This window comes from Protopterus annectens, chromosome 14.part0 (assembly GCF_019279795.1).
Source record: "Protopterus annectens isolate FY-2018-M chromosome 14.part0, PAN1.0, whole genome shotgun sequence".
Taxonomy (NCBI): Eukaryota; Metazoa; Chordata; order Ceratodontiformes; family Protopteridae; genus Protopterus; species Protopterus annectens.
The window spans coordinates 419,712,373-419,729,653 of NC_056748.1; the positions used below are offsets into that span (position 1 = coordinate 419,712,373).

The 17,281-nt window shown below is 38.8% G+C and overlaps 1 protein-coding gene across 1 annotated transcript in view; it reads right to left on the reverse strand.

Moving 5' to 3' along the window:
- EDRF1 (erythroid differentiation regulatory factor 1) overlaps positions 1-17,281 on the reverse strand; it is a 1,512,804-nt gene that overhangs the window by 1,261,032 nt on the left and 234,491 nt on the right. The window contains exons 7-8 of the mRNA XM_044055563.1: positions 12,806-12,953; positions 10,894-11,005 (exon numbers count right to left, since the gene is read on the reverse strand). Coding sequence (XP_043911498.1) covers positions 10,894-11,005; positions 12,806-12,953 — 260 coding nt within the window. The remainder of the gene's footprint in view (positions 1-10,893; positions 11,006-12,805; positions 12,954-17,281) is intronic.

A 17,281-nucleotide genomic window follows, 5' to 3' on the forward strand; every position in this document is an offset into this window, starting at 1 on the left:
CTTATCATCTGACCTTTAACCACAGCTTTTTTCTGGTGGTAAGGATGACAGCTAGTGTAATGCAAAAAAGCATTTGAGTATGTTGGTTTCCTAAATATGACACTTTTAAATCTAGATTTAAGTTTGTCTTTTTGTAACATGATATCAAGAAAACTGATGCTGATGTCTTGAACATCATAAGTAAATTCCAGAAAATCTGTTAACTCAGAGATTCTGGAAATAAATGATGTAATAACATCTGAAGGACCTTTCCATAATAAAAACATGTTGTCCTGGTATCTAGTGTACCAGGCGACATGGGTTTTAAACAAAGGTTCCTTAAATAGTAAAGTGTTTTCCCAGTGAGCCATGACGCAATTAGCAAAAGTGCCCCCACATGGGGACCCCATGGAAACTCCTGAGATTTGCACATAGATGTTACCATCAAACACCATAAAATTGCAAGTCAATATTAACTCAAATAGGGTCCCTACCAAATAAATAATGTTGTCACTAACTTTCCTGGATGTCAAAAACTCCCTAATCCAATCTAATCCTAGTTTTTGCGGTATAACTGTATAGAGATCTCTTATGTCAATGGTAAGGAAAAGATAGTCAGGGTTAAAAGGAATATTATTGATATTGTGTAAGAAACTCCACGAGTCCTTGCATATCTGTGGTTCTCGTTCAATAATAGGTTTAAGCACACTATCTATATATTTTGCACAGGCATACATAATCGACCCCCTACCATCCACAATAGGTCTAAACGGGGGGGTCCGCAACTGACTTATGAATTTTTGGTGTACCAAAAAATGCTGATAATTTGGGAGCAGTGATGTTCAGATACCTATACAAGTCAATGTCAATAACTTTTTCAAGAAAGAGATCTTCTAACACGCCCCTGATTTTACAATAGGCTATGTTTACTTTGTTAACGCTCATCTGCTTGTAAGGACCAATACTAAGATGTTCTAACATTTTGTCAACATATACATGCTGGTCCATAAAAACGAGTCCACCCCCCTTATCAGGTTTCATCACCCTGATGTTACATTCACGCAAAACGTTAATAAATTCACGTTGATATGTGGTGATGTTGAGATTATTGTGTCTATTGTTAGACTTTAGTGGCTAGTGCTCTTAAATCTAGCTCACAAGCTTTCTCAAAGGCACTTAACGTGTCCTCTAACGGTGGATTAAACAAACTAGCTAACCTGAAAGGGTTGGTAAGTGAGGATCTCTTCCCCTAAAAGAAGTTTTAAGTTCAACTTACGTACAAATAACTTTAAATCGATTATAGTCTTAACCAAGTCAAAATGCGTATCAAGGACAAAAGAGAGGCCTTTCGAAAAAAAGTTTGCTGTATCTTGATCAATGTCAAAAGAGGTGTAATTATAGATCTTAAAATCACCTTCCGTACTATAAATGATGACAGGGTGATTTAAGTAATGGGTCATCTCCTCCTCTGGTTCCGTTTGTTCCTTGTATTGGGTTGATTCTTGTTTGACCTCAAGTTCCTTTGCTGACCATTCTGCCCTTGCTGAAAACCCTGTTTGTTATTTGCATCAGATGGATTGTTACAATTGTTGTTGCTTTGGTTCCTATTACCATTACTATTATTAGTGTCGCGATCGTTGGCAAGTCTATCATTAAGTTGGATGTAATGGACATAATTACTTTGAGCTTCAACAACCAAATCATGTGACCCATTCAACTGGTCTTGATCTAATGCATTGTCTCTTAAAGTATCAGTTTGAAGCGCTGTATAAAACCCTATAGATGGCTGTGAAATAGGGGGTGGACGAGGATATGCCCTATTCGTGGCATATTGTTGTACGTCCCTTGTGATCTTATTATTATTATTATTAGAAAGTTTTATCATGGTTGCATCAATACTGGTAAAAATGTGAATATAATCGTATCTATACCTAATAAAGTCATGATTACTTTTAAGAGTGTGCTCCAGTAGTTCTAACTCGTGTTTTAAGTCATCTACTTGTTGCTTGTAGTGACTAATAAGCATGCCAATGAATTCAAATCCTTGTTTATCAAACAATAAAAGAAGTTGGTGATGGAAACCCAAAACTTCGACAAAGCCTACCAGGAAGCGCCATTGCCTTAGCCCTTTAGGAATAATTTTCTTAGCTAGGCATTCTTCTAAATGGGCAATTTCTAGTTGGAATTTCTTACACCTATACAGTTTATAATCAGTCATTGATGAGTAAAGTAATATTGTCAGCAATCTCCTCTTGGTGGGCCATAGCACCCCCAGTAGCATCCTGTTTAAAGTAATTTTTATTAAGAAAATTAGATATAGATGGTACAGACTCATTGCCGGAACTTTGTATATCATTACCTTGGGATGAAGTTCTTCTTTGTTGTATAGCAGTTCCTTGCCCGGCTTGAATACTCAAAACCACAGGGGAACTCTCACCGGTATTGTTGTTAATAACATAATCCAATTGGTTTGCAGACCCAGTGCTTTGTTGGGAAACAGTCCTGTTCTGTTGTCGCACATCAGCAAATAGCATGTTATTAGAAACGGTAATGTTCCCTGAGCTTAAAAAATTATCGTTGTTGTCAAAACGCTCAAGGCGTTGGGTCAAGTGTTCAACACGACCCATTAACACTTGAATAAGGGCTGTAAGATTGCCGTCAGCATTCGCCTCCACGGCATCTGATGTATTAAGAATTCTAAGTCCACCATTTGGTTCCTTTTGTGAAAACATGGAATTTTGTGGTGATACTCCATCTTCGCTTGCCATTCTGAACACACAATTAACTCTAAAGTGAAACAAACCACTAAAAAACACACAAGCGAAGAACTAGGAGCAAAACAAAAATAAAATTACTCAAAACAATTTATTTAGCGCTTTCGGAAAGACTAGTATCTTTCCTTCTTCAGACAAATTCCATCTTTAAAACAAACTTTTAGTTAGTTAGTATTGACTTGCAATTTTATGGTGTTTGATGGTAACATCTATGTGCAAATCTCAGGAGTTGCCATGGGCTCCCCATGTGGGGGCACTTTTGCTAATTGCATCATGGCTCACTGGGAAAACACTTTACTATTTAAGGAACCTTTGCTTAAAACCCATGTCGCCTGGTACACTAGATACCAGGACAACATGTTTTTATTATGGAAAGGTCCTTCAGATGTTATTACATCATTTATTTCCAGAATCTCTGAGTTAACAGATTTTCTGGAATTTACTTATGATGTTCAAGACATCAGCATCAGTTTTCTTGATATTATGTTACAAAAAGACAAACTTAAATCTAGATTTAAAAGTGTCATATTTAGGAAACCAACATACTCAAATGCTTTTTTGCATTACACTAGCTGTCATCCTTACCACCAGAAAAAAGCTGTGGTTAAAGATCAGATGGTAAGGGCAGCTAAGATGACATCTGATGAAAATGATTTTATTGATGAATGCAACAATTTGAGTGCTATGTTTCTTAATAGAGGCTATCCCGTCAGTCTGATTGCTGAAGTTAGTTTTGAGGTTACCCACAAGCGTGTAATTGGGTACTTCAAACTGATTTTAACCAATCAAAATGAGATAAGTGTTATTATGCCTGACAACTTGACTGTCAGTGCACCAGAAGTAAATACTTCTGAGTTTAGAACCAGTTTTTTATGTACGTTTAGTTTGGATCATGTCTTTATAAGGAACGTTTTGTATAAAAACTGGGCATTGATCTTAGAGGATAAAAAAGTACAGTTTTGTACCTACCATAAATGTAGATGTTCGAGGATCCACATTGCTGCAGTCCTAACTATTGGGGGTAGTCCGCTGTCCAGTCGGCCCGAATACCAAAGTATAAGGCTGACGTCGGTCAGGGCGCATTAGACTGACGTCAGTACGTCAGGGTACTAATGCGCATGACCGACGCCATTTCCTCAGTCTTTTCTTGCCCCAGATGTCAGAAGACCCTAAAAAGACAAGGCCCAATATACCTGCACCAAAAATATGTACAATATATACAAAAATATCAGCATATAACCTCACCTACACAACCACCCCTAAACACAGAGGGGAAGGAGGGAGGTAAATTGGACTGCAGCAATGTGGATCCTCGAACATCTACATTTATGGTAGGTACAAAACTGTACTATGTTCTTCGTTCCACATTGCTGCAGTCCTAACTATTGGGTAGAATCCCAAAGCAGAGGTAAGGGAGGCTGGCAAATCATAAAGAAGCAGGAGCTGACAACATGCCTTGCAAAATAGCTGTGGCAAAACCAGCCCTAGACTTAGAGTAGAGAGGAAGGTGATAATGCTTAGAGAAAGTATGCACTGAACTCCAAGTAGCTGCCTCCAAAATATCCTTAGTTGCCACCCCCCTTAGAAATGCTGTTGAAGTGGCAGTAGCCCTAGTGGAATGAGGCCTAATCCCAGTTGGAATCTCCTTGCCATGATGGGAATAACAAAATGCAATGCAAAACCCAATCCACCTAGAAATAGTTTGTTTTGACACAGGCTTGCCCTGCGAACTCAAAGCAAAAGATACAAACAACTGCTGAGACTGCCTAAAATCCTTAGTCCTGCTCAAATAATAACGCAATTGCCTGTGCACATCTAAAGTGTGCAAAATCTTTTCCCCTTTATTTTGGGGGTCTGCATAAAAAGTAGGCAAATGAATAGTTTGGTTTAAAGCCACACTAGAAACCACCTTAGGCATAAAAGAAGGATTAGTACGTAATGATACCCTATCCTTATGAAAAATCAAAAAAGGCTCAACCGCCATAAGGGCCTGTAACTCAGAAACCCTTCTTGCAGAAGTAATAGCCAACAAAAAAGCAGTCTTCCATGACAAGTATTTTAGTTCAGCCGTAGCTGCAGGCTCAAAAGGTTGTAGAGTAAGTTTCTCCAACACAAAATTGAGATCCCAAGCAGGAGTAGGAGCTCTACGTGGGGGTCTTATATTCTTTGCCCCTCTAAGAAACTGCTTGAACAAAGGATGTGAAAACAATGGTGGGTCACAATCATAGTGAGCTGAAATTGCTGCAGCATGAATCTTAATGGAAGAGAAAGACAAACCTTTGTCCAATAACTCAGTAAGATATTGAAGAGCCACACTCAAATTAGGCTCAGAAATCTCCAAATTCTTTGCTGCACTCCAAAATAAAAATCTCTTCCATTTGTCTGCGTACACTTTCCTTGTACTAGGTCTTCTAGCTTCCATAATCACATTTAAAACTTGTTGAGGAAGTTGAGACCGGCTGTCTCTCAAAACAGAATATGCCATGCTGTTAGATGAAGAGAGCGAAGCTTGACATTGAGCAGGTGGCCTTCTCTCTGAGACAACAGGTGCGGAATCAAGGGTAAAGGCCATGGAGGCTTCTTTACTAGACTCCTCAGTAATGGGTACCAGTGCTGCGAGGCCAATCTGGAGCTATTAAAATCATCCTTGGCTTGTCTTGTCTGACCTTTAGAAGCACCTTTGGAAGAAGAGGCAGAGGTGGAAAGCATACACATGAAGATTTTTCCAACTGAAAGAAAGAGCATCCACTTTCCAAGCTGTGTGATGTAACCTCTTTGTGCAAAACTTTGGCAGCTGGTGGTTTAGTGGAGAAGCGAACAGATCTATGTCTGGAGTTCCCCAGGACACTGTCAACCTTTGAAATACATGAAGATCCAGTTTCCACTCGTGGGGATCCATGATTTGTCTGCTTAACACATCTGCTAAGGAGTTCTGTGCTCCGGCAGAAACCTTGCCTGAAGAGTTAGTTGCAAGCTGAGCGCAGTCTCCCATAAAATCATTGCTTGCCTGCACAATGGGTAAGAATGTGTTCCCCTTGTTTGTTGATGTACCACATGACAGTTGTGTTGTCTGTTAGAATCAACACCTGCCCTGGAAGAAGTAACTCCTTGAAAGCCATTAATGCAAACTGGACTGCTAACATCTCCTTCATGTTGATATGTAGATGCTGTAGTCTGGCAGGCCACTTGTCTTGTATCCACTTTCCATTTAGATGAGCTCCCCAAGCAATGTCCGAGGCATCTGTCGTTAAAATCTGACTCGCCTCTGGCCGGGTCACAGAGAGTCCCTTGTTTAGGTGACATTCCTGAGCCCACCACAAAATTCTTTTGAAGGCAAGGTATTATTTGAATGACAGTGTCCAAATCCTGGCAGTGCTGTGTCCATACATTTTGAGATACCATTGTAGCTTCCTCATATGCAGTTTGGCATTGGGAAGCACCAGAATACAAGATGCCATGAACCCTAATGCTTGAAGGACTGTCCTTGCAGTCAGCACGGACTGATGAGATAGTTGATGGAAGTAAAGTGATAGACTCTTTTGTTTGTCCGGGGTTAAAAGGCCATCTGGGCTGCTGTATTCAGTCTCACACCCAGAAAGCACATGTCTTGAGAGGGTACTAGACTGGACTTTATTTCATTCACAGAATACCCTAGGCATCTTAGCACTGCTATAACATATTCCAGATGCTGTAGAAGGTCTTCCTTTTCTTGAGCCAGAATCAGGCAGTCGTCCAAGTAAGGATAGATTTGAATTCCTTGTAGCCTGAAGTAAGCTATCACTGGAGCCAGAACCTTTGTGAATACTCTGGGCGCAGTAGATAAGCCAAAGGGCAATGCAGAGAACTGATAATGAGAATTTCCAGCTCGAAACCGCAGATACTTCCTGCAACTTAGCCTTATAGGCACATGAAGGTAAGCTTCCTTGAGATCTAAAGTTACCATCCAGTGATCTTTGCCCAGCAGAGGTAAAAGCTGTTGTAACGTCAACATCTTGAACTTGGGAATGTCCAGATAAGTGTTGAGGAGAGATAAATCCAAAATTGGTCTCCACGTGTTCCCCTTCTTTGGTACTAGGAACAGGCGAGAATAAAATCCTAGGCCCCTTTCTGATACAGGGACTGGCTGAATGGCCCCCATCTGGAGTAACTGAGAAATTTGCTTGTGAGCCTCTTTTCTTTGTGGAGGAGGAACGTCCGGCATGCCTTTGAAAGGGGGCAATGTATGGAAATAAAACCTGTAACCGTGGTGAATGATATCCAACACCCATCTGTCTTGAGTAATTAAATCCCAATTTTCTTTGAAAAGAGACAGTCTTCCTCCCAAAGGAGCTGCCAGGCGAGAATCTACTGGCAGCTGAAAAGGCAGGTCATTGGGTCTGTTTACGAAAGGACTGACCCCTGCCCTCACCAGAAGTCTGAGCAGGTGAACTCCTGTTCTAGGCCTAAAAGAACCTTGAGCTCTGCCCCTACCACGCCTAGACCTACCCCTAGACTGGGAATCATAAGCAGGATATGTCCACCCCTTAGCAGGCCAATTTCTACTAAACTTGGTGGCTGCACCTGCAAAAATCTTTAACAGTTTGCATAGACTTAGCTTTGTCCTCCATTTTCTTTAAAACTGCTTCCACAGGCGAACCAAACAACACATCAGACTGTAAAGGAGCATCCAAAATCCTTGTCTTAACATGCTCAGCTAAATTCTGATCCCTCAACCAGGCATGCCTGCGAAGAACAGAACTAGTGGCAGCCACCCTCGAGGAGGCCTGTACAGCATCAAAACCACATTGCAAAGAATGCTTACCCACTTGTTCAGACACATGAACTAAATCCAGCAACTCTTTACACTCAATACCTTCCGCCAAAGCATCCACCTTAGATTTCAATTGTGAAAGGAGATAATTTTGATATTTTAGCATGTGAAACTGACAATTCAATGCTCTCATGGCTAGAGTGGAAGAAGTATACACTTTCTTTCCCCACCTATCCAAAGCCCTAGCCTCTTTATCAGTGGGAACAGGATTTTTAACCACAGAGGCCTTAACACCTTTAGGCCCCTGAGAAACAGTTTCTGGGTCCGCCCTAGGACTCTTAAACAAATACTTATGAGCTTCGGGCACCCTATAGTACCTATCAGGTTTAACAGGAGCAGGAGGCAAAGAGTCAGGGTTCAGGGAAGCCTCTGCAAAAACATCTTCCACCACATTCAACAAAGGAGGTATAGCTAAGGGCCTATGTTGGGGCAAAAATAAGAATTCCCTAAGCCTTTTCCTGGAATCAGAGTAATCTTGGCCTTCCCATTTAAAGTGTTCTCTCATGGAATGCAGAGTCTCTGAAAATGAGAAATCCTCAGGAGGAGAAGCTGTAGGTGTGGAATCATCCACATCAGAATCAGAATAAGGTGGAAACTCCTGCAAGTCTTCCGCAGAAGACTCTGAAGCCTCTGAATACTGTTCCAAACACTCAAACTCAGGTTCCACCCTAGGCCTCTTATCAGGAGGGGGCATAGAGCCTCTAATCATAGTAATTAAATCTTCTGCCATTTTAAGCATATGTTTCTTAGGCACAGAACCTGAAGTGCTAGGAGAAGCCCCCACTGAAGCCAAACTTGGCCTACTTCTCAAAGAAGTTTTGGAAACAGAAGGAGAGGCTCTAACTACCTTGGAAAGAGAGGGAAGAACAGTTACCTGAGAAGCCCCTTCAGCCTGGCCTACTTCCTGAGAAGGCACATCCTGCAACAGTAAAGTCTCTGCCTGAGACTCCAAAGAAACTCCTGGCAAAACCTCTGGCTCTACTGAGCCTTCTAAAGAACCGACGTCTGGGACTGCCGGTTCATCAACCCTAGGCTTTGCTGTTTTGTCCTTGCGCTTCTTGGACGAAGCGGGCGTCGGAGCATCCGACGGCATTTTATAATTGCAACGCTTCCCAAACACTAACCTGGCACAGTCTAACCTTCTCTTAATAGTGCGTTTGTTAAATCTAGCACAAGAGCGGCATCCAACAACGTCGTGCTCAGGCCCTAAACAAGGTATACACAAGGTATGGTAATCCCTATGAGGTATCTGTTTCCCACAAGAAATACAGTTATTCACTTTTTCTGACATCCGGTTAAATACTGAGGCAAGAAAAACCAAAATGTTCCCAACGGGTACTTAGCCAACTTTGATTCGGTCTGAAACTCCGACTTCAGAAAATTTCAGAACGCCAACCTGCACTCGCAAAACTGCTTCTGCATCGGACCATGCGGCAAAAAAGACTGAGGAAATGGCGTCGGTCATGCGCATTAGTACCCTGACGTACTGACGTCAGTCTAATGCGCCCTGACCGACGTCAGCCTTATACTTTGGTATTCGGGCCGACTGGACAGCGGACTACCCCCAATAGTTAGGACTGCAGCAATGTGGAACGAAGAACATCTTGTGTAATCGTTTTGGGACAAAACCGAAAATTACATATAGGAGAGGTATTAATTTGAAAACATTACTAGAGGCCGGTAGTCGTAACACTAATAAAAGACGTTTAGGGATGACTAAATGTGGCGTTTGTCGCCAGTGCAGGTTTGTTAATGTGGGAAACACAGTTTCTGTTAATGATAGAACTTACAACATTATGGGTAGCTTCAACTGTGACACTAAATCAGTTGTTTATGTTGCTAATTGTGTAAAATGCGCAGCATTTTATATTGGTAAGACAGAGCGTAAATTAAAGCAGTGCATGTATGAACATATTTATGCCATCTCTAAGAAAGATCCCACAAACGCTTTAGCACGCCAAATTTCAGAGTACCCAGACCATAGTTTTAATTTTACAGTTTTAAAACATGTCAACGATGATTTCAGAGCAGGACCTTGGCAAATATTATTAGAAAGAGAGGAACTTTTCTGGCAGATAAGAACTGCTGCACATCTTTTTCCTGGACTTAATGAATATATATCTATTCTTTGTGTTTTAAAACATTTAGCACTGAAAAGATAATATATTCTAACAAATTTTTAAAGTTTGGATTTTATGTTCATTTTTAAGTTTGAATTAAAAGCAGTTGGTTATAAAGTAAATATTATTTATTAAGCGAGTTAGGCTTAGGCTTGTTTTATATTTATGTATGTTTAGGTAAGGGCTGGTTTTTAGTGACATTTAAAATTAATGACACTTAAAAATCTTGTGTTACTTTAAATTTGTAATTGTAATCTAGTGAAACACGTGATGGCTACTAAAAGTTTATAAAAAGTTTGTTTTAAAGATGGAATTTGTCTGAAGAAGGAAAGGTACTAGTCTTTCCGAAAGCACTAAATAAATTGTTTTGAGTAATTTTATTTTCGTTTTTGCTCCTAGTTCTTTGCTTTTGTGTGTTGCTTAAGAATGAGCCCACAGAACTCTGCTGCTAATGGAAAGAACTATGATCTAAACTATGGCAGCTGGGAAAATAAGCTGGCAGGCTCCACTGATGAATGAGATTATGCATCAGATGTGTTATATCACAATATGCATTGGTCAAGTGTGCAGACGTCACAGTCTGAGTGTAAGATTGTGTTAAAAGTAAATATCAAATTCCAAACAGTGAAGTAATATCCACAAAGGAGGGTTCCTTGATGTCAAATCCAAGTTTTCAATCTCAATTAAGAAAACACAACTGTTAGCTGCTCTGGTGGCATACAGAAATAAAACCCTGACTATGGTAAAGTCAACCCTTGCTCAATTAGTGGTCTGAGCAACAGATGGAGCACCATGGAGGGATGGGCATGCTAATGCTCAGTGGGAGAAGATTCATTGCAGATACTCCCTTATGTGTGGCTTGGTTCAAAGAGGAGAATTGTCCTTGAAAGCAGTCAAGAAGCATGGACGGCAGGGTATATAAATTAAAAAAAAAATCCTCCCCCAGGATGCCCTTAGAATCTAAAACTGGCCCCTGCATTAAAGTTGATTTATGCATCACAGATGTGGGTCACTCTAGGCCAGGCCGATTACTTGATGTCCCAAGAGAGCAAAAAAAAAGGAAGAAAAAAGGAAAATACAACTGTTTTTAAAAAGACATGAACTCAAATGCCTGCCTGACAAGTTTGGTCATCTGAAGATTTCTTTTACTTGTCTAGTGATTATCTTATTCCTTTAGTATGCAAAATTATATAAAAAAAGAAGTACATACTTATAAAGTAGAACTGCCACTGGCAATGTGAAGGGGTTTTGGTACTTGTCTTCTGCAGCTTCTTCACAAAGGGTGGTGAGATCATACAACTTTACTACGTCACTTCCACTTGCTGGAAAAACAAAACACACACATAAGAAATACATACTGTAACAGAAGATTCTTGTGTGTGAACATATAACTGTATGCATATGTGTTTATGTATGTGTGTGCATATACACACACACACACACACACACATCTACCTATATATTTGTGTGTACACCGATGGATCCCCTACATTTTGTTGAATCATGAAACAATGAAAACTTTTTTTGTAATCTCATTAGTGGAACACTCGTTAGGTTGAAATCTCATTCCAAAGAATATGGCTTAGCTATACATAATGCTGTAACAGACAAGTAGAAATACATAGAAAATGTATGCAGATGTCAAGTTGGTTGACTGTCTATAGGTAACACCACTAGCCATTTTGACAATCACTGCTGGTACGGTTTCTAGTTGTATACCACTAATGATTCAATATGCTGGTCTTTTGTTCTTCATGGTTGTGTGCCTGTAGAGATAGTACACATTTTAGTAAGGAGGCATGGAGGAAAAATGAACTTCACTCCTTTGAAAATACTTATAAGGCCTCTACCTTTGTTTGAGGTTTTTGACCAACAATAATATTACAAAATGAATTTACAATAAAATGATTTTTCAACCAATTTTCTTCAATTTTTTCTCCACTTTCTTTCCACTGTCAGCCAGTCATCAGCTCCCTCTTAGTCACTCAACCCATGTGGTTCCTTATTACTGGGAGTGACCACTAAAGCAGTCATTCAGGGAGGTTCTGCATTTTTCTTTAAGCCTAACTGACCCCTTGAGCCCATCTCAACAACAACCAATGGGTAGATCAAACAAGGTGCGTCAATGTTGCACTGCCCCTCACTTCAAGTGATCGAGATCAGCAGTACATAACTGCCCACACACATCAGTCACAGCATGATTGTTCCCCCAGTCTCCACAGGGGGAAATCAGACCATCCGCATGTGCACCTGGTCAGATACACTTCTTACCCATAGGATAGGTCATGACCATGCTTCCTGCCTCTGCCAAACACCTGACCTGCTTACTGAACTCTAAATCACCTGGCACTGGCTAATGGTTTCTCTTTCTCTCTTGAACCTGCAAAATATTTTTTTCCTATATTTTGAAATTCAACAACATGCAATTTAATGAAAAGTCATACAATCACATGTAAACATATATACTCACATTTGTCTATCAGTACATCATAACTTAATGAACAGTAGCATACTGAAGTCATAAAAATTAATTCAAATTCCTGAAATGTCAAAAGGATGAAACTTTAAAATGCTGAAGTCAAAATACCTACTAATAGCATACATGCAATATATATATTTACTTCACCAGTACTCAGCCAGTCAAGCAATCACTTCGCTCTTGGTGAAACTCTGAAACAAGAGCTAACATAGGTCATGTGGTGGTGGTGGGGCAAGTCCAGCAGTCTACACATGCAGAGGAGTAGGTATTTTGATTGTGACATATTAGCATTTTGACATTTCAACAACATACAGTCACTACTATGACTTTAGATGCATCACTTTTCAGTAAGTTGTCAAGAATTCATGTCTTGCTCTATATACACACACACACATGTATATATTACACACGTATATATATAGACACATATATATGTATGTATATATATATATATATATATATATATATATATATATATATATATCGACACACACACACATATATATATATATATATATATATATATATATATATATATATACACACACACACACACACGTATATATAGTATACATATTATATATATATATATATATATATATATATATATATACATACACACACACACACATTATCGACTTACCTTTGAAAAGCCAGTATGTATGTCCCTCTTTAGTGCAATTGGATTTAAGGAAAGACAAAATATTCTGTGCAATATCTTTTACAACTTTGGTAGAAAATTTTGAATGCTCCAAATTGGGAATATCCTCTGTCTTTATCATTTCATATTTCTATAACAGAGAAAAAGAAAAAAATAGCCCACATATTAATAAACAGAGTAAAACAGCAATAATTACAAAAGATGAAACTTGTCTGAATGAAGGCATTTCACACTTGTCTAAACAATTCAAATCTGTGCCACCAACAACCACTCAGCAGATGTTAAATGCTCAACTCAATGCTAACAGTCCAGATTTAATACTTCTAATAAAGCGAAAAATGAAGAATGAACAACCAAATGTACTCCTACAGCTGGAACGATCCCCCTTGACCCGAGAAGGAGAGGCAAATGTTGATTTTCCAAAACACTCTTTTTATTACGATAACACAAATTGCTTCACAAGTTACTGCACAGTATCCAATGCTATGAGGTTAAGCGCTTTCATCTGATATAATCAGATTTCATCAGAACCTCTAACAGATGTACCATCACAGTTTAAATACCCACTTTGGCGCCTTTTTTCATTGCATTAATTGATTGACCACAACGAATAGGTTTGATACAAACTCATAAAAATCTCCTATTCTTAAAAATACATAGTACTCTTGCATATTTACTAGCCCTAAACATATATATATATAAAAAACTTAGTTAACTTGTATATGAATTAACTTATTGTATTAGCTTATTTTATGTGTAAGATGTTTTCTATAGTAATATTTAAAATAATTTATATATCACAATATGTTAAAATGCATAAACTCAATTCACTTGTCATGTATATCAGTTGATTTGTACATGTATAATGCAGATTGTAAAATATTAGTATATATACATACTAATCCTAGTGTATAAATAAGACAATACATCCCTACAATTATTATTTACTCTGATGCGAAAATGCATATATAACAACAGACTAATGTAATACAATTTTACTTTGGCTATACAATCAATGTCTAAGAAAGACATGATGACACTTTATTTTATATTATAACTACTGCAAAGCTAAAAAAGGTTTCAGACTGATATATTCATTTATTCCTGGAGGTGTAGTTGCATCCAGGCTAATTTGCCATTTACTTTCGACCCATGCTAAATAAGTCTTCCAATCACCTCCTCTATCACACACTTCAACTTGATCTATAATTGAGAATAAAAATGTGTGATCTTGTCCATTCTCAATAGTGTGTTTGCTCAACGCATTCTTAGGATCTCCTTTCTTGATTCTATATAGGTGTTCATATATCCTGGTCTTGAATTTTCTCTCTGTCTTTCCTATATAGTAAGCGGAGCATTTAGTACACATGGCTATATACACAATCCGTTGCGTGTTGCAATTCCCTTTTTTGCAAGTAACCAATGATCTAGTGATGTTGTTAACCCTAACTGTAACCTTAGTATTTATGTTTTTACATTGGTTACACGAACCACATCTTGATGTACCTTTCATATTTGTCATTTTATTTCCACTTCTTTTTTGCTCTAATATTCTCTTTAAGTTACTACCTGTCTTGTAAATGGTACATACTTGATTTCCAACTATATGTCCAATAGATGTGGAAGAGGATAATAACTCCCAATATTTCTTCAAAATTTCAATTATAATGTTGGTATGAGGGGTATACCTTAACACACATACTTTCCTTTCTTGATCATTGTGTACTGTGGGCTCACTTATCAAGTTCTTCCCCAACAATGGTACATATTTATTCCCCCATTGGTTCATATACAAGTTAACTAAGTTTTTTATATATATATATATGTTTAGGGCTAGTAAATATGCAAGAGTACTATGTATTTTTAAGAATAGGAGATTTTTATGAGTTTGTATCAAACCTATTTGTTGTGGTCAATCAATTAATGCAATGAAAAAAGGCGCCAAAGTGGGTATTTAAACTGTGATGGTACATCTGTTAGACGTTCTGATGAAATCTGATTATATCAGATGAAAGCGCTTAACCTCATAGCATTGGATACTGTGCAGTAACTTGTGAAGCAATTTGTGTTATCGTAATAAAAAGAGTGTTTTGTAAAATCAACATTTGCCTCTCCTTCTCGGGTCAAGGGGGATTGTTCCAGCTGTAGGAGTACATTTGGTTGTTCATTCTTCATTTTTCGCTTTATTAGTCGTGTTATGGCTGATACGGTCGAACCGGTGACCCCATTGAGCAGGGAGGAATTCAACACGCTTCGCACTGAAGTGACGTCGCTCCAGAGCGACGTGAGTAAACTTTTGGATCTGGTCCACTGCCTGCAAGAGTTTGGAAGACCCTGTTTGTGCATGCAGGATGTTTGCCATGTTACATTCTGCAAAACATGATTATGCATCAGTCTGGTAAACAACTGCTTCATTATATCAGTTCAGCTCCTGCTATTGTTCCTTCCACCAATGGTAAACAGTGATTTTGGCCAGTCAACAGCAGTATCACAGGACCCCAAGAAGTAGGCTTATGCACGATACATGACTGTGCAAGCAAAGGGTAGCTTCTAGTCCACAACTATGGCCCCTGACATTCAGGTAGTGGTACTGTCAATAATAATAAACAGATAATACTCTATGTATGTAGTTAACCTTTAGGCTTTGTTGTGTGGCACATGGTCAACTATCACTGTATATCAGACATTTTCTTTCATTTTTAAAGAAATGCCCCCAAGTGATTCACTTGACTGCTTTTTGCGTTTTGCTCACTGGCAGCATAGCTCCAATCTGATGCCTTACTATCAAATGTAAACTGTACAGACAATGGCAAAAGCATAAAGAATAATGCTGGTGATGACTTAAGCACATTTTAAATAAGCTACTCATATGAAGTTATGCAGAATTAATGATCACATGCATCAGGGGTGGAGCAGGACTGTTGATTATCTGACAGTTGCTCAGGCAGGATTGCATGTAGTAACTCAAATGGTGGTCTACTCCAACATGTGCAGGTACAGTTTTCCATTTGAGAGATTAAGAGGAGTCACTGCTACCGGAAATGAAAATGTTGTTAGTTTTCTTGTGTATTCTGCTGTCTTTCTACTGTTTTTTTCAGATATATAACAAGAAATTATTTTGCATGAAAGGTGACTATTGGGTGATTACTCGTGCTTTGCCATACTGGACATGAAAATGAACCTCGGTTATAACATGCCCAACATGTGAACTGTTAGTTACAATCTGTGGTGAATTGTCACATGAAACTGCATATCAGGTTAATTACTTAATTCACGGACATAAAACCTGCTGTAATCTTAAATTATTATAGTCATCATTTTTGCAGTGTTGAGGGCAAATACACCACACAGGTTGTATAGCAACGGCAACAGTGTTAGTTTTACTGGAAGGGTTAACCAAGACTGTGGAAACGTACGCAATGGGCTAATCCTACATTCCCCCTGCACTAAGTACAGAATACTATTTCAAGTAATAGTCTGCACAGCCATATAAGCCTGTCCCATTTTTTTTACTTAGTTTTGTACAGTATCGTCAATGCTTTTGCAATGTTGGGAATACTTATGCACTGATATCTATACCTAAACACTGAAGGTTTTGCACTCCAAAATTCAAGTTTACAAAATACAATGGCAACTCAACAGACTACAACTCACTGTACAGCTAGGTTTTGACTTGACATAATTCCAACCTGAATCAGCATACTCCAGGAGAGAGATTTAAATTCTAATGATTCAAAGTGGAATAAAAATATCTTTTCCAACATCAAGTTCAAATACTAAGGAGGGGAAATAGGTCTTGTTGGAGGTCTTAACTGAAGAACACCATTAAAAAAGCCATGACAAAGGAATGAGCTGCTACCGGAGGGACAACTTGTAGACAGGCGGAAAGTTCCAACCAAAATCCTGGCTAATAACTAAACCAAGCAATCAAATAAACAATTTAAAAAGGCTAAAAACACTGACATTGGGCAGGGCAAATGATCTAAACCTTGTGTCATTATCCATGAAACAATCTCTTCTACTTTTGCATGTAGAAGTTTCTTGCAACAGGCCTTTTAGCTTCTTTTACTTAAAAAAAAATAAAATAAAAAAGGAATAAAAATTCTATCCACCTTGCTGAAGCATTGAGTTTTGAGGTTGGGATGTAGAACTTTGATGTCAGATTGTGTCAGCACAGCAAGGACATGTGCAGATGCAATGGCCCTAGTACAAGAGAGACCTCACTTATAAGCAGTAAGAACCGAGGTTGTCTTGGCTAAGTGAGAGCTACCAAAAATCAGACAAGCCTTGCTGCCAGGTCCATGGAATACAGAAATAAACACTTTACTACCCAGACTATGTTCAAGGAGAGGCTTGGATGTTGGCAGAACCAGGTGGGGGGAGGATGGGAGTTGGAAGCTTGCAATTACTGCAGTGGCAGATCATCAGGAGACTGTGTTTGGTTCCATTAAACTGATG